The 27502-nt window shown below is 45.9% G+C and overlaps 3 protein-coding genes across 11 annotated transcripts; 2 read left to right on the top strand and 1 right to left on the bottom strand.

Annotated features, from left to right (window-relative positions):
* The first annotated feature begins 14 nt into the window (after window positions 1–14).
* Window positions 15–20589, top strand: LOC117898515 (trafficking protein particle complex subunit 10). 2 transcript variants are annotated; one of them, XM_034807981.1, is made up of 9 exons: window positions 15–169; window positions 225–448; window positions 505–2508; window positions 2562–3158; window positions 3219–3561; window positions 3666–3671; window positions 3875–4104; window positions 10935–10955; window positions 20576–20589. In XM_034807981.1, the coding sequence occupies exons 1-7, from the start codon at window positions 145–147 to the stop codon at window positions 4102–4104; spliced, it is 3429 nt and encodes a 1142-aa protein (XP_034663872.1). In that variant the 5' UTR covers window positions 15–144; the 3' UTR covers window positions 10935–10955; window positions 20576–20589. The 2 variants fall into 2 exon arrangements, with proteins under 2 accessions (XP_034663872.1, XP_034663873.1); XM_034807982.1 differs by lacking the exon at window positions 3666–3671.
* LOC117898529 (diamine acetyltransferase 2) lies at window positions 4166–5105 on the bottom strand. The gene is made up of 4 exons (XM_034807998.1): window positions 4893–5105; window positions 4782–4833; window positions 4651–4726; window positions 4166–4521 (listed from the first exon to the last, which is right to left on the bottom strand). The coding sequence occupies exons 1-4, from the start codon at window positions 4965–4967 to the stop codon at window positions 4200–4202; spliced, it is 525 nt and encodes a 174-aa protein (XP_034663889.1). The 5' UTR covers window positions 4968–5105; the 3' UTR covers window positions 4166–4199.
* On the top strand, window positions 8085–27502 carry LOC117898514 (box A-binding factor). Of its 8 annotated transcripts, XM_034807974.1 has the most exons (9): window positions 8086–8919; window positions 16775–18404; window positions 22684–23215; window positions 23290–23521; window positions 24664–24875; window positions 25112–25276; window positions 25341–25497; window positions 25575–25655; window positions 25791–27452. In XM_034807974.1, exons 2-9 carry the CDS (start codon window positions 16957–16959, stop codon window positions 26756–26758), a joined length of 3795 nt encoding a protein of 1264 aa, XP_034663865.1. In that variant the 5' UTR covers window positions 8086–8919; window positions 16775–16956; the 3' UTR covers window positions 26759–27452. The 8 variants fall into 8 exon arrangements, with proteins under 8 accessions (XP_034663864.1, XP_034663870.1, XP_034663865.1 ...); XM_034807973.1 differs by lacking the exon at window positions 24664–24875 and adding an exon at window positions 24061–24233 and having other exon boundaries at window positions 8085–8919; window positions 25575–27502; XM_034807979.1 differs by lacking the exon at window positions 16775–18404 and having other exon boundaries at window positions 8085–8919; window positions 25575–27452.

The following is a 27502-nucleotide window of genomic DNA, read 5'->3' as shown; positions in this document are numbered from 1 at the left end:
AGTACGAAGATTTCGAAGTTTATTTCATAAATTTAATAGTTTTATCAAGCGATAACAAAACAGCTGTTAAGAATCGATAGGCAGCTTTCTGCACTTTCGTTATCCACCAACAAATGCATTGAACGAAGCAAAATTAGCATAATAATGCAGATAAAACCGATTATTACATGTGAGTGGCACACAAAACTAATTGGTACTCCCTTAAGACTTTTATTTTCCAATAGATTCCGGCTCCTGCCCGCTTTTCCGTTCGCTGGAATCGCAAATCCTGAATGCCATTCCTTTGGACACCTGCGAGTGGCGTAGAACCTTCCAACGGCCCACGAAACATGTTCGCCTGGAGGCCCAAACACAGCAGTTCAATGTGGCTCCACTGGAGAAATACAAGCAGGGAGACTGGAGCATATTGGAGCATCCAATTCTGCACATTTTTGTCACGGAATGCAATGTAAGGCAACGCCCACAATGTCAGCAGAAACTCTAAACTGTTCAACCACTTTTCAGGACATTGACACATACAAGGCCACCATTAGGGAGGAGATTGATGCCTGGCTTAAGGTTCTGAACAGCTATGGCATCTCGGACTGGATGATTCTGCTGGTGGAGACGCTGGACATGCGCAAGACCAAAAACTTTATGCCACGCACCACAGTCCTCGATAAGATTCGCCTCGACTTTGGGAGCAAAAACGATGATCGCTGCATCTCTGTGCTGAATCCGGCCAAGTTCGAGCAAAAGTCCACAGAGTCCTTCCGCTGCCTGGTGCAGCGCATACGCTTCCTCATGCTCACGAGCTACAACCGGAACATTGTCAAGTACGAGGAGATGATACGCGGCAAGCGGGAGAAGCGCAACCACGAGGGCTGGGACTACCGCCAGTACTTCTTCATGCAGGAGGATCTGGCGTTGATATTCGAGAAGCTGGAGCTGCCCACCGAGGCGCTGATCCAGTACGACGAATTGGACGCCATGTTCTCGCAGTTCATCACCCACACGGGCTTCAACGAGAAGCAGCAGTGGCTCAGCCACTTCAAGCGTCCGCTGAGCGCCTTCCATGGCATCTGTCTGACGCGCCTGGATCGATTTGAGATGCGCGAGAAGATCCGCGAGGAGGGCGTCTCCCTCCTGGAGTTTCGCAACTATCTGTTCGAGCGGCAGGCGTATCTGCTGCTCACCAGCAACGATATACCCGAGATAGCCAAGCGACTGCTCAACTTTCTGTTTTCCACGCTGCGCGAGGTGGAGTTCATCAAGCTGGAGTGCCAGGAGGGCGCCCTGTGCTGTTGGGAATTCGTCTGCGCCCTGGAGGTGCTGCAGCTGTGCGAGCAGGCCATGGAGCCGAACGAAGTCACCTGCTTCCAGCACTGTGCGCCCATCTGGAACCTGGCCAAGGACAAGCTTTACGAGCTGGGCAAACTGTGCGGCCTGCTGCCCGGCTGCACGCCCACCTCCGAGCAGCTGCACATCGTCGTGCAGCTGTCGTCGGGCATTGGCGATGCGCCGCCCGATCAGCCGCAGCAGTTCCTGCAGGCCACGCCTCATCTCAGGGACCGCTCGCCCAATCGCAAGCCCAAGAAGTCGGCGGCCCAGCAGCTGAAGGAGGCCCTGGGCTCGAATCAGGCATTCCAGAAACTCTACCTGGAGCTGGCGGAGCTGGCAATCAGCACGTACAAACATGTGACGCGGCTGCGCTCGGCCCGACTGGTGGGCCTGGATCTGGGCAACTTCTACTGCGCCCTCAACGAGCCGCACAAGGCCGTGGGCTTCTTTACGGATCTGCTGCGCGAGCTTAAGGCCGAGAACTGGCACATGCTGAGCTCCCAGACGCTGCTGGAGCTGGCCAACTGCTATCGCAAGATGGGCGACTCGCTGGCCTACACAAAGACCTGCAGCTCCATCTCCTGCTGCGTCGAACTGGAGACTCTGGTGCGCACATTCTACTTTGATGAGTTCCTCAAGTCCCTGAAGACCCTCAAGACCACACTCTCCGCCCAGCCATCGTCGGAGAATGCCAATTTCTGTGTGCTGGAGGATCACTTCCGCCTCCTGGACATTGAGGTGCTCAACCAGAAGCCCATCATACAGGACGATCATGTCCTGGTGCAGCTCAAACTGGAGAGTCTCTACCCTCGGAGCATTGTAGCGGAGACCATCAAACTGTGCTACGAGCTGCAGGCCACTCCCCTCGAATTGGCCATGGAAAATGTGTCCCTGACGGCCACTCCATCAGCGCAAAAGGTGAAAGAGTCCACGTCGCGCCTGAAGGTGGAACTGCAGTTGGTGTACAAGCAGGACAATCGACTGCACTCTGCCTCCGTGGCGTGTGACATGCCCAAAAGCAAGCAGCCCGTGCGACGCACCAGCAGCACCAAGCGAAAGCTCTCGCCCAGCGTCCAGGGTGACTTTACCAACTTTGTGCAGGCGGAGAACATTGCCCTGCAGCCTGGAGTCAACTGCATTGAACTGAAAGCCAAGGCAACGCGTGTGGGCAACTGGCAGTTCAAGCAGGTACGAGAATTGCTCCACCATTTATTCCCTCTGTTAATCTTCTGTTATTGCAGCTCTGTGTGAGCATGTCCAGCCTGGAGTTCCTCTCGGAGCAGCTGCCGTTTGCGGCACCCTGCTTCGAGATCAGCACCAAGCCGGCCAGCGCCACGCTGGAGTTCAAGACGCTCATTGCGGGCATTGTGCAGCCCATCAGCCTGAATGTGTCCGGTGGCAGTTTCATCTTTCCACCCGATGCCAAGATTACGCTGCGCTGCTCCAAGAATCTGCGCCTGCGACAGGCACAGGACACACATGACGATGCCTCGTTCGAGAGTCTGCTGCAGGTGCCACTACTCCACTTCAAGTCGTTCGAAGAGCGCAACATTCCGCTGGAGGTGCTGACGGATATGCCGGGCAGAAAGGTGTCCAAGCATCACGAGCATCACATAGCGCTGAGCTGTCCGTGGGCGCGCAGCGAGCTGCAGATACCCATCGAGTTCCAGCCGGCCATGGAGGCCACATGTCGGCTGCACACGTGCGGCACCCAAAAGTTCCTGCAGGTCATAATGAAGGGTCTCGATGCGCATCTGCTGCTGCACCACGCCAAGGTGAAGTGCGATGTGCCTGGCGTTCAGCTGCTGGACCTCAACCCAATGCCCCAACAGCCCATTGTAAGAGGGACCCAAAAGGAGTTCGATCTTCCCTGCTAACCGCGTTTATTTCCTCTGCAGGAAATCTACAAATCCCTGACTGTCACGTATCTGTACGAGATCCAAGTGGAACCCCTGAAGACCGAGCACGAGCTGCCCATCGTCAAGGTGCACTTTGTGATCAAATATGCGACGCTCACGCAGCCCGAGGTGTGGCGCAGCTACGGCTGTGCCTTCGACCTCGTGGACTACAGGACGCTCTTCAAGCTGCAGGCGCAGTTGGAGCCCAACGAGCTGTGTCGCCTGCGCACCGTGTGCAACATGAATCTGAAGATCAGCAAAGTGCACGAGAACCCATACACGGATCTCATGTACGAGGTGCTCAACGATCAGAATCTCTGGGCCGTTTGCGGTCGCTCTGCGGGTGAGTTTGCAGGTTGCGGCGTCGCGCTGTTGGTCTTTGGTCTCGTTTATTTTATGATTTAATTCTGGTTTCTCTACACACGTTTCTCACACACACTCTTTAAGATATGGGTAAGTTGTTGTTGGTCCTTGGACACACACCCACACACACACACACACACGTAGAACAATCCCTAGCGAAACTAACGCCCAGAACTTGGAGTACATAGATCCCACTTAGCAATCTGTTCCTCTGCTTTCACCCACCACTAACTTAAGCTTTCTTTTCCAATTTCTGTGGACTTTCCTGGCTAATTATTTCTCCGTTATTTTAGGTGTCGTCTCCATGAAAGACGTGGACAGCCATTCCATATCCCTGGATGTGATGCCACTGAGCACTGGCTTCCTGCCGATGCCCAGCATTCGTTTGTCCAAATACACGGCTGGTGGCAAAACCAAAGCCGACGCCCACTCCAAGGTGCATCCCTTTCCGCCCGGACAGGTGTACAACTCCACGAAGAGCATGCAGATCCATGTGATAGCCAGCGTGGCGGAGAATCAGTGAACGACTCAACTACAACATCCATGGCCCCGTGGGCTCCAAAGTATTATTTATATTTATAAAAGTAAAAAAACAAAACACCAAAAAACAACTCAAAATCAAGACTTGGAGCTGGCCAAATCGTTGGCCAGCTTGGACAGCTGCTGCTCCTCCACGCGGTAGTAGTGCCAGCCCTCTTTGGCGGTCAAATCGACGGCGCCCAGGCTCTCGTAGAACTTGCGTGCGGGATTCCATTCGAGCACATTGAACTCCAGCCGCGGGCACTTCAACTCGACCGCGCGGGCAGACACCTCGAGGAAGATGCGCCGGCCAGCGCCCCGCTGGCGATGCTCCGGCCTCACGTAGATGTCCTCCACAAAGAAGTAGCGTCCCTGCCAGGTGGAATAGGCCTTGTAGCAGATCGAATAGCCAATGGCCAGTCTGTGGCAAGAAAATAAACAGAAATTGTTCTTATCAAAATTGGCAGGCGAAATGCTTGCCCGAGTCAAATAGATTTCCAGGTGTTTGCCTTTGAATTCTTATCGCATCGTTTGGGTTTACTTTACTCACTTGGTGGCATTGTCCACGAGCACATACACTTCACAGCATTCCTGTTCACCCGAGAGTCCTGCATCACGTATGAGATCTGTTGGAATGGGATCTTTTGTGTGGATTTCTTTGATAGACTGCCAAGTTCTTACCCTCTTCCGTCAGCCGTGGGCCATTGCTCATCTTTTCAAAGTCCGCCAGTTCCTAAAGATCATTGAAAGACAGCATAAAGTATGATTATCTAGTGTGAGTGGATTATCCACCTGGATCATGGCCAAGACATCTTTAATGTCTTCCACTTTGGCACGCTGGAATGTGAATTGATCGTTGTTCGACATGCTGCTGCGTCTGTTCTACTACCAATATAGCAGATATAGCTAATTCTTAGCCAACTGTTAGTAAGGGCTCTTATCTGGCTCCTTATCTAACATTAAATTCAAATGTTTGTTGGCTGGTAGGTTGCTGTGCGGTGATCGTTGTAAAAACATCAACTTTATTAGCGATGAGCGATAGCCGATAAATATGTGCAACATCAGTCGGATTCTGGTTGCTGCGAAACGTGTGTGTTTCTGTAACCAACAACAGAGGGCGCTGACATTTGTGTAAATTTATTTTGTTGAATTTAATAAGTTATTCGATATTTGATTATTTGATAAAGATATTTAAATTCTTATTTTCATCTTTAAAAACGTATATTGATTTATTGTTTAACTTTTGTTCCAAAAGCTATGGATGAACATGGAAATATCATATATTTGTAGGTGTCGGTCAACCTTATCAGTGCTGCACTGTCGCTCTCCTTCTGATAAGGGCCGTGCAAATGTTTGCCAAACAGATTTCTTATTTGAGTGGAATCGCAGTTTTCCCAGTCAATATTTATGCCTCAATAATGTGGCTCTTATCAAGTGTTTGCCTTCGGATGGCATTGTCTAAGCGATCCTCTCATATCATACCCGTACTTACGATCTGATTGTCATGGAAAATTATGCCTTGGAAATCGGTTTTTGTGTTTTCCAGTTTTAATGAGCATAATATTGGGTTGTTCCCCTGTCACTATCCCTCGTGTCTCGTGTGAACCCAGTACCTTGACTGGTAGATGGGGCTATCAGTGGGCGACCTGTTACCCCATTAGAATGGTGTCTCCTCCCCATCCCCGACTCTGCGCCTAGTAAATACTTGAAGTTTGACCTCTTGCCACACACCACAGACACATAATATTTTCAATTTTTGTACGCCTCTCCGCTTATCTGTGGAGTGCTCCGTCACGATGATGTGGCTATGGATTATGGGATCCATATAGCAGCCAAAGACTAGTATAGCATCCATCCATGGCGTAGATTATTATTTATGTGCCCGATCCACAATTGAGGAGCCTGCATTTCAATTCTCTTAAGGCAGGATAGAGCCTTATCTTACCCCTTCCCTGGACGGTTCCTTTGCTTTGGAATACTCCTTTTAAATGGCCATTAATATGTTGGATTTAAATGCCCACAAACAAAATAACAACCAAAGTCGAAACAAAGCGAAGCGAAGCCAGGGGCTGATAAGGCGTCCCAACTCTGGGGCTTATCTTTTCGAATGAACACAATAGCATCTTCCGGAGACTTTTGCCGGAGCTACTGCTACTGCCGGTCGGTCGGTCGGTCGGTCGGTCGGTCCGCTGCTGCTGATAGGCAGGCGACTTACACCCGCACTCGTCGTCACCCACCCGCAGGGCCTTATATCTTTATCGGGTTTCTGTTTCTACTGCCCACATACTACATGTACCCCTCGATCTCTCTTTCGCTCCAGCTCTCTTGATCCGTTCTCTGGCGCCTCTGCTTTAAGTTTTTGTTTCACTCTGTTTTCAGGTTGTTTACATTTTTACCTCCTTATCGCTGAGTGTATTGTTCCCTCTCCCCATCCCCTCCTCCCTCTTAGTGTTCGTTTTGTGCCGTTTTATCAATGTTTGCAATATGTTTTTCTTCTCTCTGTTTATTCTATTATTCTTTTGTTATTTTTGCTCTTATCAAATCCGCATGACGTCACAAGAACCGGCATTTACAGTATTTGATTGGAATTTCTTGACACTTTTTTGTTGTATTTTTATCGTTCGTTTTTATTTTGTTTTTAGGTTTTTTGTACCGAGCAGACACTTTGGCATTCTCCTGGTGTTTTTGTTTGGAGTAGAGCAAATGCTTGATATGGTTCTGCTTTATCGCTAAAAACCCCTGAAGGGGCAAATAGGGAGTTAGTTGGAGAGTGAGTCAGGGAGAGTATACATATGTATGTATGTACATACATATGAATGAAGATAGGCAAGGTCGTCTGCTGCTTGGTTTAGTTATCAGCCAAAACAGAGGGGGGAATGTGGCTTTTGCATTATCTATAGAGAAATTGTATTACAATATGTAGCGGGGCTTCTAGGCAGCGAAACTTGAGCGAATTTCTATGCAAAACATAGAACCAATTGTTCATTTTATAGCTTTTTATTATGAATTTTCGTATATTTTCTGAAGTTATGTTTGTTGATTTTTATTATTTTCTACATATTCTAAGAAAAACAATCATCAGGAGATTGTTTCACTGTGAAAAAGACATGAAGCATATTGGAAATGCTTCATTAACGAGAACTACTTTGGAGCATAATATATGCTAGTAGATTTGCCACTGGAATGGACATGGAAATCCATCTTTTGTTACAATTTTAGCTACCTTTTCTTTTCATGACGATCAACTTTTGAGCTGAGTTTTGTTTAGACCTCAATCAGTTTTCATCAGGTTTAGTCGTTTCGGTTTTAATCATAGTCGAGCACACACTTACTCGCACTATTGCTGGACTGTTGATAAGGACACCATACAGATAGATGGACGGACAGTGTCCGGAATCGGAGTGTTCCGGCTGGTGTCTTGTCTCCACCGATAAGGATAGTCGCGCGACAGCCGCGTGATGCAACTTTTAATCAAATCGGATTGAATTTTTGGTATTGCTCCCTGGGTACTACCCCCGCTCTCTTTCTCCCTCTCTCTCTCTCTTAATACATGATGTGGTTGTGGCGTCAGTGGGGCTGCTGGTTGCTCCGGTGACTGTGCCTCTGAGATAGCCATATCTTGGAACGGGCTTCCAATCAGCGGACGGAGGGACAAACTACAGAGCCCAGGCTGGGAGAGTACACGGCGCGCAATGAGTGTGATGTTCCCGTTGCCCCTCCGTATGGACGGACAGAGGAGCGGACGGACGGACGGACGGACGGACGGACAGGCGGCCGATAATAAGTATAATCGTTACTTTGCTGCTCTGTGGCTGCCGTTGACGTTGTTATTGTTGTTGTTGCTGTTGCTGTTGCTGAAAAGGTGATATGAAATTGTGGTCTGATAAGTTTTAATCAAGAATATTTTTACTCGTATTTTGCTGCTTTGGGCGGCTCTTGCTATGGGCTCAGGCTACTCTCACGCGAGTAGCATTTGAAAAGTTGTAGTAGTACGGAGGACGGAGCGCGAATCGGATCGGATGCGGGTCCAAGTCGGGATTGGCGGTAGCCATCTCGGCGATTGTGTGCTGTGCCGCCTGATAATCGCTATCTGGCCAAAACGAGACAACTCTTGAACTGTGAAAGGAAATTGTGAAGGAAAGTTGCGCCGGCGCATGGAAAATCCTTTAAATATGTTTAACCACAAACGTGACGGGAGTTTAACCAACACAAAAGCCGGGTACGGGTTTGGGTTCGGGTGCGGGTGCGGGTGCGTGTGGCGCCGGCGTAGGCAAGGGAATCCCCCGGTGTCCCAGCACGCCCACTCCTACCTCAGGATCCTCCTCCTCGTACTCCTCCTCCTTCTTCTCCGACGACGAAAGAGTTGTGATCTGTGTGACACTTTCATTTGGTTGTGTTAACGCCCCCCCAACCACACACACAAACACATAGCAGACTCACACACATGCAGAGAATATCCAGATTGCAGATTTCAGGGGCGATTCCCTGGCAATCATCGAAATTTAACGGTTGCTTAACGCTCGCGTGTGCTAGTGTGTGTGTTCTAGTGTGTGTGTGTTTGCCAGATGCCTGATCCGAAGGTTCGCTCGCTCGTTCGTTCGGTCATCATTGAATCGATGTAAGCCACATGTGTGTGCCGTGCCGATGTGTGTCAAACGCCCCTCATAATTGACGCGGATCTATCCACACACGAATTTCTGGACTCTAGAATCTCATCATGGATCGCATCTCGCTCTAGCGGCTGGAACCAAAAGTATTCCCCATTGCCATGGGTATACTATGCATGTACGATGTGTGGCACCGTCTGGTCGTCCATTTGGTAAGTTCCCAAGAGTAAAGTTAAGGGACTTGTGGGTGGAAAACAGAGAGTACTTTATGGGATTTGAACTCAATGTTTCAATTATATAATTTTCATGGAGTGGTTTCAACTTGTGTCGCCATAAACCCCTCTTGAACCCACTGTTTACCAAGCTCTAAAGAAGTCGCAGAATAGAATATATGTATATCAGGTCTTTAGAATATATCACCAGAAAGTTACCTCCATTCTAGGTGTAGAAAAATGCTTCTTCTGCATTCCAATTTCCATACTCTGGCACTCCTAGTCCCCACCCTTAACCATGGATCGTCTCGTGTATCGTATGTGTGACTCAATCAGACAAATGGAATTTCCACATTAAAAACCAATCCAAAATAGATGAAACAAAATACAATCTCAGAGCACTGCCAGTGTCCCGTCCATTCATGAAAATGTTGGCAACCGAATCACTGGCTGGGAATTTCCCAAACTAGAAACCAAATTTATGAATGGAAGAACCAAAACCAGCAGAAGGGCAGCAGTCCTAAACTCATTAATTGTTATAGGGACAAACAGGAGGAGAGAAAGAGAGTGAAAGTGGCTGGCCAGAGAGGTTTCATCGCTTATTTGTTGGGCAATTAAAGTTCCATAAACGCAAAACAATGCAAGTCCATGACTGCAGCAGTGTCTGTCTGGGGATCGGGAACTCGGGAACTCGGGCCAGGGGTCGTGGGTATATCCTGTCAAACACACACATTACATTGGCAGTAATGTGGATGGACAGGTAGGTTCGTCCATCGAGAGATACAAGAACAGGTACTCCAGTCCAGACACGCGCTGATACAGAATTACGACGACTATGAGGAGTGCTCCTAAGAGACATGGAGTTGGAGATGTGATGAGTGCAGTCTCTCTGTCCGTCTGTCTTCTTTCTGTATTTATATTTGGTATGGGAGTAGGTGTGGTTTTTCCTAGGCTTTGGCGCATGACTGGAACTGCACTGGAACTGCACTGAAACTGGGATTGGAACTGAAACTTGGGCAGATCGGAAGAGGGACGAGCTGAGCTCACAGCAATTAACAATTAAGACAAACATCGTGTTTCGTTGTGTGCTGTGTGCCGTGTGTGTTGTATCTTGTATCTTGTATCTTGTCTTTCTGTACGTTGTTGTTTGTCTTTCGGAATTTCACTCAAATTCCTTTTATTCTACAATTTGTTCATGTTCGCTCTCTTAATGTTTGTCCCGCTATTTGTTCTTTGCGTTTTGGTTTTGGTTCTTTTTTTTTGCGGTATTTGTTATTGCGGTTTTCATCCATTGTTCCTCCCAAAAGTAAACCTAAACCTCGTTCGTGCTGAGATGTTCCTACTATTTGCAGATGCATTTCGATGCCTTTTTGTTGCACGTGCCTGTCTGTCACTCCGCCTCGCTGCCACACTTTTCTCCTGCTTTGATGGGGCACAATTTCCTTGGAAAATTACTGAGCAAACGACTTTTGTTGTTCAGAGTTGTTTTATATATATAATTAATTTCCAATATGGCTGACCTATGGCAGGAAGTCGGACTGTATACTGTGTATAATTATATTTCTTTTGTTTTGTGAATTCTCTTCAACGAAATGCTTTTTTTTTCTTCAATAATATATTTATTTATATGTTTGTATTTCCCCCATATATATGTATATTATATGTATGTATGGTTGTTGCTGTAGGGGCAAGTTGATAAGGCTGTCGGTCGTTTGTTGTCGTCGTCGGCGTCGCAACTCAACGACCGCGCTGAGGCAGTGCCCAGAGGCACATTGTAAGCCTGCGGACGGACACTCCAGAGGGCAGGGCCCCAACGAACGACACGCATTTTGTTTTTCTGTTATAAGTATGTACATACATTCGAGCATATATATGTATGTACCTATTTCACAGTCTTATATGGCACATAACCACTTGTTTCTGTGACAGCAGTACCGTACTTGCACCCCATCCATATGCCCATTCCATTTCCATTTCCACACGATCCCACATCGAACGAAGGAGAGGCACCAGCCACAGCCCTAGCCCTAGCCCCAGTCCCAGTTCCATTGCCAGCCCCGGCTTCGTTTCGTTTCTGCACTTCTTTTTTGTGGAGTTCGTCGATCGTCATGCTGGTTTCTTGTAATGCTCATAATTCTTTTTCTTTTCTTTATTTCGTTTACTTTTTTACTTCAACTTTATTTACTCATGCTTTTTCCAAGCTTTCTGGTCTTCATTATACCCGGTACTCGAAGAGTAAATAGGGTATATTGTATTTGTGCACATAACGGTTGTATGTAACGCACAGAAGGAAACGTCTCCGACCCCATAAAGTATATATATTCTTGATCAGCATCAATAGCCGAGTCGATTGAGCCATGTCTGTCTGTCCGTCCGTCTGTCCGTCTGTCCGTCTGTCCGTCCGTCTTGTTGAGCGCCTGGATCTCAGAGACCATAAAAGCTAGAGCCACCAAATTTTGCATCCAGACTTCTGTATGCTCACACTGTTACAAGTGTATTTCAAAAATCAGCCACGCCCTCTTCCGCCCCCGCAAAAGGGCGAAAACCTCCCAAATCTACAATTTTAAAGATAAAAGAAAACTAAAAACGCCATTCCGTAGGGAATGACCATATCTATCTGATCACCAAATTGGGATCCGATTGGATCATTATTATGGCCACAATGAAGAAATTAAGTTGCAGTGGCTAAACCCACCCTGTCCAGCAGCTTTTGTTGCTTTTACACATTCTCTCATTCACACTCTGCTTCGCGCAGTGGCAGAGGCCTCTTCCCCTGACACGTCTCTGACTCATCCTCTGCCACGACTCTGCCGCTGCCTCTGCCCTGACTCTGCAGTGTGTGTCTCTAGGGGAGGGTGGCGAGCTAAAGGAGCGTGTTGGCGTGAGTAGTGTTGTTGATGTAGATGACAGATGAAGAGAAAATGTAAAATTTGACAAATAACCGCTAAGGTGCAGATGTAGTACTGAGTACCGGGTATAAGAGTTGTGACGCGGCTTAAGACGCGTCTCACAACGTTCCTCCTCGTTTTCGTTTTATTTCTTTCCTGTTCTTAGGTTAGCAAATTTAACAGAAATTCGGTTCTTCCATTCGATTATTTTCAGTCTTTGAAAACTAATATCCCTTCATTCAAAACTCTTCTAGTTTCTTTGTAAAATTATTCAAAATATTACTAAATCTCAGACCTATTTTCTTTGACTTCGCCCATTAGTTGACCACCGCCTGGGGTGGAGACTTTGAAGTCACTCAGCCCATTCAGGCCATTAAAAAATCATCAAACAAACATTGGTTGCCTAAAAAAATATACAAGGCATTCATTTCCAAGTGCTGAGAGGAAGACGACGGCCTAATTAGAAAGCGCCAGCGGCAGCGCCAGGTACGTGTCACACAGGACACATGACACAGGACACGAAAACATATTTTCCAGCCAACAAAATTATATAACCCAACAAAGGAGAGAAGCGAAAATGGAATAGAAAATATTGTCAGCGAAAACAATAATCAAAAGCAGAGAGATGAGTTGCTGTTTGTTTGTCCTGTCACAGAAAGGACCCTCAAAGAGAGAGAGAGAGAAAGAGAGAGAGCGAAGGTTGTCCTTTTTGTCATGATCAATTTGTATCGTGTCGGCGCGTGTTTCCATTTTGTTTGTGTTTACCTTTTGCCACAAATTGTGGCCGTGGCTTACCTGATGTTGGCTGGGGGGATGAGTTCTACCTGTGGATCGATCGTACCTCTCCCTCTGCTTGTGGCAAATGGCAGCCGTCTGTGGCCTTTGCTTGTGTCTGTGGCTGTGGTCTCTGTGGCCGGACTGCTGCCCGATTAGCACTGATCTGAGCGGCTTAATCGTGGCTTCTTGACAGTTTTCTTTCTCCCAATATAAAACTCTATTTAAATAGGTTCAATTTGTGATGTTTGTCGTTTCGTTTCGTTTCGTTTTGTTTGTTGTTTATTTGGCTGTGGGAAAAGTTGCTCATGTGCGGGAAATATGTTACGTTCGTTGAGCGACAGGATCTAGGAGAGATCTAAGAGTCACTTAGGGAAAATTGCATCAAATCCTGCACAAGCCAGTCAAAACTGTTGACTCTACAAATTAGCTGGGAAATAAATGTTTTTTCTATTTGCATAATATTGAGAAATTCGGATATTATGGCGGACATATGGAGAGATCTTTTCGAGCAGATTTTCCTTGGTCAAAGTACTTTTTAACTCCTAATATCAAACATACCGCTCCATGGCTATTTCTCCCACTATTTCCATTACACTCTTTACCCTTTTCGGATCCATTGCAGGACCCCAGAGATAAGAAGCTGCTGGGGCACTTGCCTTGGTTATCGTAGCCCTAAAAGAGTGTTAAAGACATGTTCTCCGCGGTCGTTAAATGGGGTTTTTGATAAGCGTCGGAAGAACTCAATTGCGAACCACTTGAATCAGATGCTGTTTCTTTTCTTTGATGGCATTTATATTGGATAATTCCTACCACATAACGATGCTGATAATTGGCGCTTAAGGAGTCAAGCAAGTTGTACCCGAAAGATAGGCAGAGGGCACTGCGAAAGAGGAGATCCCGAGGAGGAGGAGGAGGAGGAGGATTGGATTACCAAGAGTGTAATGTTTATGACCTGAGGAGTAGATGTACACGAAAATATTAAAAATGCATAAATACATCAGCACTGGAACTGGAACTATATGTGATCATTCCTATGATACATGAGACTCTTTGCCACACAGTCCACACTTGTTGCAACCCATTTTCGTTCGTGGCAGCCATAAATATGTCAAAATAATTCCAGAGCAAACACCCAACAGAAAAAAAACTTCGTTTTTTCGTGGGTCTCGTGGGATATACAAATATACTCTACGATGGCAATGGCATGTATGGTTTGTGTTCTTTAAATTGGCCCTCAGTGGTTTTCATTTGTGTATAAAACTAATTACATTGCTTTTCGCCATAAACATTGGGCCGCCATTCGATATGTTCCACATTGGAGTATCGCCACGGCCCATTACATTTGTAGTTCGAGTGTGAAACAGGGCACCACCCGCACCAGCACCAGCACTCGCACCCGCACCTTACCCGCAAGATCCACAAAGATTATCCTTTTTCTCAGGATTGTAATAAATCACATCATTAGCATTTAGGCACTGCCACGGCTCGCTGGATGATTTATTGGTTCCACCAGAGATCTCTTCATGTTTGTTGACACTCACTGAACACGACAGAGTTGTGAGTGTGCCACACACAGGGGCACGGGGGCACTCAGCCCTGACTCACATGGCGGAGAGTCAGTGCGACTCTCAATGATAGTTGGGGGGGTGGGGCTTTTGAGGTCGTCTACCGTTATTTGCATTTGTGCTCAATGCATTTCGTTTATAGCAGAACCGAAAACTTATCAACGGACTTAACTAAGCATAGCATTTAGTATCACAGGGGGGTGGATACGATACGAATATGTAGGTGGAATCACCAGTCACAAGTGTGAGAAAGTTTACTGTCGAGAAACAGTCCGAAATCGAGACAGGAATGGGATCTTAATATAAGAAGTTATATAAGAATAATGAAGAAAATATAGTAGAGATATTGCTGCTCTTTGAAGCTTTAGTTTTCCGATTTCTACACACTTTTCTTCCTAGAAATATATATGTACTTGAACATACCTTTAGCCCCTCTCTGCCGACATGCTCGAATGGCGTGTTGTGTACCAAAGAGCGCTGGACCAGGCGCCGCCGCCGGGTGACGTCTACACTGCAAGTTTTTCGTGCTGAGTTATTTAATAAATCCAAGGTTAAAGTTCCATATAAATCACCGACACATGCAACCCACGAGCAAGCGTATTGAAAATGTCTAAATATTTGAATTGTTTTTTTGCGTTCGAATAAAAATTGAAAACTTTTGTTAATGATCAAGAGTTTTGTGGTTGTGGCTGTGGCTGTGGCAACCAAAATACACAAACATTTAATATGTATTCTATGTACATATTTTACATATACAGAGACCGACCCATGTGTACGCGGGACTAGGGAAAGGTCCGGTACGGACAGGTCCCCCTCCCATCCAGTGTTATCAGTGTTTTTTCCTTCATTTTTTTATATTAAATATAATTTTTTAATGGCCACAAAGGTTAACAACAAGCCATGTACATATGTACATATGTATGTATGTCTATGCGCTCGATGAGTACGAGTTTGTAGAATTTAAATTCGAATTTAGATTTGTTTTTGTAACGAACCGATCCGTATTGAACCTCACCGAACCGCGACGAGGAGAGGTCGACGGAGCCGGAGTCGGTGGCGACCCACTTGAGAGTCTCGCCGCCTACTTTTCCCAATTCACCATCGATCCATCGGATCGTAAAAGTGTTCTCAAAATGTCCAAACAGATCGTTGGTGCCGCCTATTCAAATGACGATAAAAATGCCATAAAATTTTCAGAGCGATCCTCGCCGTTTTACGACTTTTCGTCCTGGTTCAAATATAACAATTTTTTAATCAACCAATATAACGGATCTCAAGTACACGGACAAACATTTTACGATCGTTTTTGAATATTCTTTTTTGGCGCGTCGTCTGGGGAATTTGCAAAAGAAAACTCTGGCCGCTACGGGAAAGGCTTTCCTCTTGGATTTTTCTCACGGCGCCCCTCCGTCGAGTCGGGTAGGTCTCTGGCTCCAGCGAACACTTGTCGCGACTCCAGAGTGTGTCCTTTGCCCTGATTCTGAAATTCTATACGCGTCTCCTATGAACATTTAATGTTCACGTCCTCGCGATAGGCACGAAAGTGTTTTCTGGGTTGTGGCTACAGTTCCCCTTGCTGTACGAGTACTCTACGCTTGTTATAAATATGAAATTTTAGAGAGCATTTTGTGTGTTCTAATACGAACTGATTTATGGAACCATTTACGTAGGATTTTCAAAAGTAACCGTGAAGAAATCGAGAGGTTATTGGCCACAACGAAAGGAGAGTCCAACCACAATGGGTACCGATTTATTTTGGTTAATGAAGTGCGACTAAATTTTGAAATTACTTTGGAAAAATATAGAACTAAAATTCCAGGGGCTGTATTTATGGAAACGCTACGCACAGTTCGGGTTGATATAATCTTAACTTAATTGGTAATATATTACATTAAAATTTTAAATGTTCTACTTTTAAATATTGATTTCCGCCATAATTGACAAAGTGGCTTCTCGACGATCGCTGTTCGATAACATATCATGCCTGTACAGTGAAAACAAACGTTGTAGACCGATTTAGTAAATGTTACTACTATTTGCTTAAATTGTTGCTTGTACATGCATACACATGTTCATACTTACATACATATGTACTCATGTATATGTATGTGCTCGCTGGCAACAGCCAACCACAATGGAAGCAATAAAAGAAAAAGCAACAACTACAAATGAGCCCCCGGCTGCCTGCTGCGTGTTGTTGCTGTTGTAATTATATTAAGAGGCGTAGCTAAAAACTGGCAAGCAAGCAACAAGTCCACGAACGCAGTCGCAGAGACACAACAGCAAAAGGAAGAGAGGCAACGAGGCAAAGAGAGCTTAAGCTTTTGCTGACTCTCACTCTCTCTCTCTCTCACGCTTTGACAGCGACGTTTGAAGCTGTACATTGATGATGATTATGATTGTGCTTCGTATAACGGCAAGTGGAGCAAAGCGCAGAGCTAACAAAAGTGTTGGGATATGAGTATGTGTGGGGGGGATGAATGGAAGTGGTGCCAGGGAGATGAGAACTTAAGCTCGCGCTCGCTCTCGTCTCGTCTCGTGTAGTGTGTGGAGGAATCTAAAAACAATTTTTTTATGATTTTTACTCGAGGTTTTATTTGTGTCCGTGTTTTCGAAATTTTTAAGCGCTCGCCAACGGTCGAGCCCCAAGAGCCCCAGTGGCTCCAGTTTGTTTGAAAAACTCGCCGGACACGGACACGTACGCCGGATCAGAGCGCGGATCGATTTATTAGTGGGACACGAGACTCTGGGACTCTGGACGCGCGCGAGTTTTTTGTGGGAGCCAGAGAGTGGGGAGTACATAGACGATGACCAAGACCACTAAGCCCAAGGAGAAGGGGCCGTCAACGCCGGCGCGTGCTTCCACCAATTTGCTTGCAAATGCGGCCAAAATGAAGATCACCAAAGCCCTGTCCAATGCCAAGACGCAGCAGCAGAACAAGCAAGGACGTGCTGCTGCATCAGCAACAAAAGAACCAAAGCAACAAGAGACAACAGCAACAGGATCAAATGCAGCAGCAACAACAACAGCAAATGCAGTCGAAGCGGCAGCAGCGAAAGAGACGACTATATCAGCTCTTGCGACCGAAACGGAGCCTACGACAGAGGCCGAGACAGAGACAGAGACTCGGTCCGCCGCCACCGCCGACGACAATGAGGCAGCGCCGACGTCGGCGTCGGCCACAAATTTATCGTCATTTGAGTCCGCGCGTTTGCAGGCTCACACTTCAGTTGCATCGAAACTCACAAACGAAACGGTTACCACCAGCGACACTCTAACAGTAGATTCCGCAGCTGAAGCCACATCAGTTACCGCAGAGATCGAGAGAGATCCTAATCGTGAAGCGGCGGCGCTAAACAACGGTACTCAAGAGAGCAACAACGCGAGTGAAAGTGTCGATAATAAGATCAAAGTAATAAACTATGCGCATCAGCAGCACCAACAAATCTACGATCAGCAGCAACAACAACAACAACAACAGCAACAACAGTTTCTCAGTCAGCAATTAATACAAGAACAACAGCACCAACAGGAGCAACGTTGGTTGGCCTACGATTTGACAAGCGGATCCGCAGCAGCTGTGCAAGCAGTCCAAGCAGTGGAGCAAAAGCCAACCGATTTGTATGCGTTGGCAGCCTCGCATCATTTCTTCGGACATCTGAGCTATCCGCCACCGCATCCACCCGCACAGCTGTACGAACACTACCAGAGCATCACCGGCGCAAGCACGGATCCATCCATAATGAGGAATAACTTTGCGCTGTACAGCGTCTATGGTGGGGGAGGAGGAGGATCGGCGGGAGGAGTAGGAGCAGGAGGAATGATCACTCACGATCATGTGGTGGCAGCCGCCGCAGCGGCAGCGAATGCCCAGAATACGCCCAACATTGACGAGGTCATCCAGGACACACTGAAGGATGAGTGCTTCGATGATGGGCACAGCACCAGCTACCACATGCTTACCTCCGTCTCAGATTTGCATTCCCTGAAGGATCCCAGTCCCACCATTTACTCGCTGACACACCAGCAACAGCAGCAGCAGCAACAGTTGCAACAACAATTGTACCACCACCAACAACAGCACCACCATCACAACATTTCCGCCAGTTCGGCAGGAGGGGATTCCCCCTCGTCATCATCGCATGCATTGTCCTCGCTCCAGAGCTTCACGCAGCTGACGAGCGCCGGCCACCGGGACAGCCTCTCGCCGGAACAGCATGGGGGATACTTCAGTCCCAGCCTGCAGACAACCAGGTGAGTGATTGTTTGTGTGTGTGGCACCCACCGTCCCGCGTGCTACTCGAACGAGAGTATGAGCTCATTATCACGATCCATATCGCACGTGCCTTAACCGAGCTTCGAGCTACGAGCGACACCGCCAAAAGTCATGATCAGAGAAGCGCATTCGTTGATTCATATTTCCCTCTCTCTTTCCCCACCGACGACAGTCGCGACTGTGACTATGATTTTTCCTCAGTTCTCTGTTCTGTGTTAGGGTGCTCCATTTCTCCACTGGGTTATATGTGTATTATACTTTAGTCATAATTGTTGCTCATTGTTCCTCCAGGTTTTAGACTTTGCTCTCAAAAAGTGTGGGTTCGATCGATCGATCGATCCCTGCTCACACACATTTCTGTTCTGTGGCATTCTCAGGTGGTTTATTCGACTAATGGAATGCTTACAAAAATCTGGTTCCATCTATTTTGTGTTTCATGTCTAGAGAGAGGAATGTGTGCCTTGTTTTTCTGCATACAAATGAAAACACAATCATAAAAAACAGTTGCGATTTTTTCGCCATCACAGATGTCATATGAAAAATCGGCCAGCCTCTAGAGTTTGTATGGGTTTTAGTAGGTGTGGCACGAACTGGAAGCAAATCAAGGGAATACCTTCCAATAATAAATGCCATAAACACAGGAACAAAATATTTCCTCTGACAAATTTTCATTAATTTCCAATCATCAACCGAACAAACAGAAATTCCTCACTCAACCCACAGACTGTTTTCATGCCATGCCTGTATTTTCCTATGTGCAAAACACGTTTCCAATTTAAAATAAATAACCACACAAAAAGCGATCTCAAATGAAGTTCAAAATGTGGCGAAAAATAGAGGAGAGAAAAACAAGTCCAAAACAGAGGGAAAAACAGAGAAGAAGAATGAGATCCAAAGGCAGAAACAGAAATGAGATCAATGGAAAGACGACTGGCGGACGAGCATTCAAAGTGCGGGTTGTACCGTGTGGGATCCCACCCTTTTGGATCGTTAGAGAACCCCCCAGTGTTCTTCCTTTCTAGAGGTATTGTAGAGGGGTTTTTGAAGCTGACTCAGCTGCGGCTTTGAAGCTGTTTTCAGAGTTTCGGTTTGAGTTTGGGTTTGAGTTTCGTTTCGTTCAGGTGGCGGTTTCTATGTCACGGGATGGCTTTAGATTACCCCGCAAGAAATTCAGAGACACCACCACTACCAGGTATCCTCCTCGAATAGAGAGCTTTGAAATTGGAATACCCCGATCCGATCCAACAAACAAGCTAGAAAAATGCGCTACAATTGCATTTTGGAACTGCCGATCAAATGCGGGTCACGCCCCCCTTTTCGTTTAATTTTTTTTGAGTGTGGCACGTGCCTGACTTTTTTTGGACACGTGTGTCGTCTCTGGCCACAAAATACTGCTGGTAACCCCCCTGTTTAGGCCAAAAGTTAGCCAAGCATTTGTTGAGCCGCTAACATCTGTTTGGGCCGACCCTCGAGAAAACTCATGAGTCAGAAAGTCCGAGTCGAAGTCACAGCCAGTGCGTCCCTTACGTCAATAATTGGAGACATTGCATATTTTCTTGTTTACGAAATTTGAGCGTCAATTCGTATTATTTTTTTTCGCTGAGCCTCAAAACTCAGCGTCAACGACAACGACAGGAGAAGCAAACAGACAGAAGGGTGCGGAACGGAGCGGAGCACGACGCGTCGCCCCATACATTTATGCAAGTGTGAACCTCTGTTTATGTTCTCCCATTGTTTATTTTGATCTTTCGAAAGGTTGAGCCTCGAATACGCCCCAAAACAGCGCCCCAAAACAGCGCCTAAGATCACAGAATAAGAAAGGGGATAGATGAGAGATCGTTAAGATTGAAAGGGATCAAATTATAGATGCCGAAAGATCGGCAAATATCATAGAAGGTATATCGAATTATGGTTAAAGGAAGAAAAGTACTGCTAAGCTTATTTTTGATTCTTGGGAGAAGATCTTCAGAGAGAACTCTTATGGTTTGGTTCGACGGTGATGACGATGCTCGGAACATTTTGTATGTGACTTTTTATTCATTTTGTGGCGGCAGTGCGAAAACCAGAAAACCAGAAGAAGATATCACAACGCCCGACATTCGTCGAGAGCTCACATACGAGTACGAGACGAGTATTGTGGAAAAACAAGAAGTCGAATTGAATGCAGAAAATACTCACCTGCAACAAACAGCAGCAGCGGACCGACCGACAGAATCGACACAACCGACAGAACCGACAGAAAACTGAAGCGATGATAAATTATATCGTTGTCGTGCATTTTTTGTTGTCACTCAGAGACGACTTCCTATATATATTGTATGCCATTCTCTACATAGTCGAGTGCAGGTTCGAGTATGAGTACCTATAGCCAGAGATAAAGATATACTTGGCATCTCGGAAACTTTGAAAATTGGTTTTGTTGTTGGGCCTGACTGTGTTATCAGAGAGCGTGCTTTAAGACTTTGGCAAGACTTTGTTTTATGTTAAAGAAGAGCTATAGTTCTAGCGTTTTGGGTGATTATTAAAACCTACAGTGGTTGCTAGGAACGAAGAACCTTTTTTGGACCAGAATTTCGATAGCTTTGGAATCCATAATCATGCCTGAACCATCCCGAAACTATCCTCAAACATAATTTCCTAATATTTCTTTACATCAGGTTTAAATGTTTTTAAAATTGTTTAAATTTTATAAAATACGTATATGTTCTAGGTCTCTTTGGTTTCACTCTCCGAGCGATCACTGTACATACGCAAATTGTCAAATGGCTTATTTCCAATTTGTATTTTGTACAAGTTTTCACACAATTTTATCGCTTATTTTGTGGCTTAAACTCTCCCTCGGCGTCTACGTCTCAGCCAAAAGCAAAAGCAGTGCAGCAGCAGCGGTGACTGCAACTGCAACTTCCACTGGCATAAAACCTAAAACCCGACGTCAAGTCATTATGCAAACGCGCGTGCCCCGTTTCGGTTGTGCTTTCGGTCTCGTTCTCGTCTCCAGCCTCAGCCTCAGCTACGGGATCGATCTCCTCCTCAAATAAAAATAAATCAAAATGAAACTTCAATTTAGTGGAAGAAAAATACCTTCGAGTGCTAAAGCCTGCGCATGTGGACGAATTAAATGATAATTGTATTTTTATACCAAACAAAAAACAAAAAGGGCTGTAAAAGTCTGCAGAGAACTTTGTAGTGTCCTTTTAGTGGAGTGTGTACGTGTTTGCAGTCTTTAATGATATATTTTTACTTCATAAAATACGAGCAAATCCTTTCAAGTGGAAGAATATCTGCTTTCTTTGAAAGACTGTTTGCTTAGTGGAATTTTAGTGCGCAATCAATAACTCGTCTGAGGAAAATCTGCTGAAGCTATAGTTCCTAATTCTAGTAATTCTAGTAGATTTCTATATACATACAAATGTATATTTCTGGTTCAAAATCCTGTCAAAAGTGAGAAATCTGTGTGACAAAGAGACCTTTGACCACGCAGCACTTTTGGTTCCTTCTCTTGGGGGCCTGGGGGATAAATATTTGTACAGGCTACTGTTTGGGTAAGAGAAAGAAGCGGATGAATGAGTAGAGAGAATAAATAGAAAGAGAGGGAGATCCTACTGGAATGACATTTTCAGACGACTCGCAAGCACTTTTATTTGTAATTAAAAGTTTTATGGAAATACACATGACCATACCAAAATATGCACCCAAACACACACTCAAACACACCTACACAGTACACTGCAAAATGCGATCCACTAATCCGCTTTGGTGGTCCAACAGCAGCATAAACTCCAACAACAATCTTGTAAAATAAACAAAAATCAGGAAATGTTAATAGCAGATTCATTCCTTTTGGCACCAACAGAGAGACACACAGAGAAGGACAGAGCAAAAGTAGAGAAGAAGAGATAGCAAGAGTAACATTGACAGAAGCAAAAGCAGTTACAGGAACAATAACAGCTGGAGTAACAGCCACCACAACAGAGCTGTTAACAACCTCGCGATTAAAACCGCGCGTAAATGTGTACCAAGCGTTTTTAAACGTATGCCAACGTTTGTTTTAGCAGCTGTTTTAAACGCCTGATAAAAAAGCTAAAACTTAAAAATTATCTAAAATTCCTAAAAAGCCAACAAAATGTTTTTCTCTAATTACAATAATATGTATTTGAAGAACTATTGCTATAGGTAACGCCCTTAAAATCGTATTTTTAATCCGAAATAAAATATTTATAAATTTAATACTAAATAATTTCCTACCTTGCTTTGCAGTTCCGTGTATGCGGGACCCCTGCTTACCCAAGCGGCAAATGGCATGCAGTACGGAATGCAGTCTCCAAACCACGCCCATGCGCATCTGCAGCAGCAGCAGCATCCCCATCAGCAGCAGCATCATTCCCACCAGCAGCAGCACAATCCTCAACAGCAACAGCAGCAGCAGCAGCAGCTCCATCAGCATCACAATTCTAGCAGCAGCAGCCCAGGACCAGTGGGCCTGGCCACTGGAACGACTGTCAATGGCAGTGGGCTCCTGGACGATGGCTATGGCTCGCCAAAGAGCAGCCACAGCGGCGGCGGAGGAGGAGGTGGAAGCGTCGGCGGTGGCACATTGCCCGCCTTCCAGCGCATTGCATCGGCGAGCAGCGGCTGGGCAGCAGCTGGGAGTTTGCGTGCAGCAGGAGCGCGTGATGTTGCTGCCGCAACTGGTTGCTGTGCGTCGTCTGGCGGCTCCAATGGCTCCTCGGTGGTCAGTGGAGCTGAACGATCCGCTGGCTACGCATCGCTGGTCAATTATCGCACTCAGGTGAGTGTGTTGCCCTCAGGGACTCTCCTGCTGATTGATTCCATGCTAACACACTGCTCTCTGCCCCCCTTCAGAACGATGCCTGGCCGGGTCATTACGAGCCAATCAGTTACGCTGCAGCCACCGCATCCGGTGTCCAGACGCAGCTCGGCAGCGGCCTTGGTGGGGCCGGCGTAGTCACGAATGTGATCCGCAACGGCCGAGAGATCTTTGCGGCAAATGCAGCAGCAGCAGCGGCCGTAGATGGCGCCGCAGGACGAGTGGATCCAGGATCCTACCTAACAGCATCAGCCTCGCTGTCAGCACGTAAGTTTTTGCCTCTATTTCGTATATAGAATATAGGAAATAGAAAATAGAAAATACAATTGGAGGAGAATTGTTTGCCTTACCACAAGAGGAGGAGAAAGGAGGAAGAACCCTCTCGTTAGGTAGAAGTTCGCACCCGCACGATCCCGGAGGATGGATATTTACGGAACCTGAGCAAACGGCAACGAAGGAACTGCTGCAACTGCTGCTGCCAACTGCTGTTTTCCTATGCAAACAAAAACACACACCAAACACAAACTCCTTTTCGAACCCGAAACTATGCCTAGCATACAAATCTATCTCTAAGTCTTACGTCTCTATAATAAATTCAATTAATTTTACATCCACTCTTGAGCTTACAACAACAAAAAAGAATCCAAACCACAAGAAAACAAAAAACACCACCACAAAAAGCAAAAAACAAAAAACAAACACACAAAAACCACTCCCAACCAACCAACCAACCAACCAACCAACCAAATTTTGATGATAATTTGTATGACTTTTTCCATGTAAAACCGTTTCGCATCTTTTTGAAGCATTTTTCGATGCCGATTATTTCACTGAGGGGCGAGAGTGCGTCAATTGTGGTGCGATCCAGACACCGCTGTGGCGACGCGATAACACGGGACACTATCTGTGCAACGCCTGCGGCTTGTACATGAAAATGAACGGCATGAATCGTCCACTAATAAAACAGCCTAGAAGATTGGTAAATGTCACTCTCTCATGTCTCTCCTCATCTCTCTTGAAAACTCCTCTAATTATTACTAACCCAAAAAAAGCTTTTTTGTGTGGAACAAAATTATATTTGTATTGTAAAGAAGAAATATGGGAAAAACTTATAGAAATCCAAAAACCGCCAGCCTCTGTATCGAACCGAAACCGTCCTCTGAACCGAAATCTCCCCCACCATCGGAAAATCATATTCCAAAACAAACCTCAAAGAGCGTACAAAAATTAATTGAATTTATTATTAGTTTTATATACAAAAAAGAACAAAAATCAAAACAAAACAAAAAGATGATAAAACAAAACGTACAAATTTCTGCTACTCTTCTACTCCTTCTACTACTACTGTTTTGCCATTTTGCCTACTGCTTTTTTGCTCAATCAAAAATCTTCTGATAATATAATTACAGTGGCCGCTGAATCAGGCGGGGATTTCTATAAGAGCTACCAATTTAATGTGAACGCCAGCCGTAGTAAGGCCAACACTCCAACAGCCATTGCTACTGCTGTTGCAACTGCGGGTGGTGCAACGGCAAACCCGACAGCGACAGCTTCGACGGCAGCGGCAAATGCAACAGCGACGCTTGAAGAGCATGTTAGTCGCGCCAATTCGAGACGCTTGGTAGGTCGCTCATTAATTAACAAACCAAACCAAACCAAACCAAACCAAAGAACAACAAAAACAAACCCCCGCCTAAGAACCTCCCACAACTAACAAAAACCGAAAGAAAAAGAAATCGAAGGAGTAGAGTAGAAATCCCATAAATACTTGTATAGAAAATATTGTTCCACATGAAAAAGGCTCAAAGGATGTGTACAAACTTAACTAATTAATGATTGTTTTATCCCTCAATGTAGAGTGCCTCGAAGCGCGCTGGTCTGTCGTGCAGCAATTGCCTAACCACCTATACATCGTTGTGGCGCCGCAATCCTGCGGGAGAGCCTGTGTGCAATGCCTGTGGGTTGTACTTTAAGTTGCACAGCGTCACACGTCCTCTGGCCATGAAAAAGGATACCATTCAGGTGAGCAATTAGAGGAGAACTCAACGGAAACTGAATTCTATATCCTATATTATTAATCCTTTAGAAACGAAAGCGCAAACCCAAGGGAACAAAGAGTGAAAAGTCCAAGAAAATGAAAATGGCACTGAATGCCAATCTAGAGGGCGGTGCAGGCGGTGGTGCCGGCTCAGCTGGCTCTGGTTCCCACAATGTGGGTGGCATGGGCTTAGATGTGAATGAAGGTAAGTGTCGCCTGAATGATCCTTCGCTCTGAGGGTGCATGCCTAATTCGTGTGTCTGTCTCTCTGCTCTGTCTTAGATATGAAACCATACATGCCATACACCACAACCACATCGCAACAGCAGCAGCAGCAATCACAGCAGCAGCAGCAACAGCAGCATCATCAGCAGCAACTCATTGCTGATCAACAGCAGCATTCATCGGCTGCCAGTTCGCCCCATAGCATGGCCTCCTCCTCATTGTCCCCCTCAGCCACATCACATTCGCAGTCGCAGTCGCATTCGCATCATCAACAGCAGCAGCAACATCAGCTGTGCTCTGGCCTGGACATGTCGCCCACGTCGCCCTATCAAATGTCACCCATCAATATGCAGCAGCAGCAACATTCATCCCATCAGCAGCAACAGCAATCCTGCAGCATGCAGCAGCATTCGCCCAGCACTCCCACCTCAAGCACGGCCTCCATTTACAACACACCATCACCCACCCATCAACATCATCAACATAATATCCACAATAACAACAACAATAGCACATTGTTCAACAACAACAACAACAACAACCACAACAACAATATTAGCAATGAGAATAACACGAAAATTATACAGAAATATCTGCAATCTCAACCATTGAACGGGAGCAACAACAGCAACAGCAACAGCGGGAGCACGGATCTATTGGCGCACCTAATGCCGAACTCCATTACGGCGGCAGCACTAGCAGCAGCAGCAGCAGCACAGACAACGATCAAGCCAGAAGTCACATCGTCAGCCACAGCCACAATCACGGCATCAACACCGACCACGGCATCGAGCACATTATCCTCACTGAGCCTCAGCAACAGCAACAGCAACATTATCAGTCTGCAAAATCCCTATCAACAGCTGGGGCTTGGGCAGCAGGCGATGGCATTGTCTAAGCAGGGCGGACGCAGTGCTTCCCCGCCCTACTATCTCACGGAGGAGGAGCAGCACATAAAACTCGAGCAGATGGAACATCAGCATCATCAGGAGCAGCCCCACTCGCACACCCTTCAGCAGCATCATCATCAGGGAGAGCTAATGCTCAGCCGATCGGGCTCGCTGGACGAGCACTACGAACTGGCGGCCTTCCAGCGGCAGCAACAGGAGCTTCATCTCCAACAGAGTTTGCTCCACGAGCAGCAAGTCGCTGTGGCCAGCTATGCCATGCAGGCCAAGCAGCTGCAGGAGCTGGAGCGTAAGTACGGTGTGGATCGGGAGACTGTCGTGAAGATGGAGTAGACGTTGTTCATCGTCTGAAAAATGTTGCACTATAGCATGACCAAAGATCCTGTTGTTAAATCTCATAGCTCCAAAGAATTTATAGCGTGTATACCCAAGAGCAGTTCTCCAAGAACCCTCCTCTATCCTCTACTCTCTCTTCTCTGTCTTACACTAACCCTATCACATTATATATTCTGTAAATACGATTTAAGCAAATTGATTCCATTCGGCGACTCTGTATCGCGCACTACTCGAATTTTTCTTTATTTAAAACTCTAGTTTAATTCCTAGCAAAATGCTAAATTATCGATTGCAGATCCTAGCCTAATCGCCAGCCAAAGACTTCTTGGTGTGTGGCATTCGTTTAACTTTTTTTGTATTTGTTATCAAATCGAGTGAATGAAGAATACCTTTTGAGATTTCTCCTACAATCAAATTCCACTTAGATATAAGATTATTAGATCCTAACTTTAGTTGCGCCACATAGCGAAAACAATGACAAAACGAATAACAAGCGAAACAAGCAACCATCTCATGCAATTTAGTTAATAATTTAAATACATATATTTTATGCCACTATACATGTAGAAATATTTAAAGCAATTTAAGTTTTAGTCTCGTAACACAACACAACACACACACACATTTTTACATAATTTTGCAATATTAATTTTATTTCTTTTTGAACAAATAAACGACAATTGTCTATTAATTTCCACAAATAAGTATTAAGAGGGTTTGGCCTCCATGGCGTGTGCTTGA

Source organism: Drosophila subobscura, chromosome O, assembly GCF_008121235.1.
Source record: "Drosophila subobscura isolate 14011-0131.10 chromosome O, UCBerk_Dsub_1.0, whole genome shotgun sequence".
Lineage (NCBI taxonomy): Eukaryota > Metazoa > Arthropoda > Insecta > Diptera > Drosophilidae > Drosophila > Drosophila subobscura.
The sequence above is the reverse complement of the archived record's forward strand: the minus strand, read 5'-3'. Positions and strand labels throughout refer to the sequence as shown.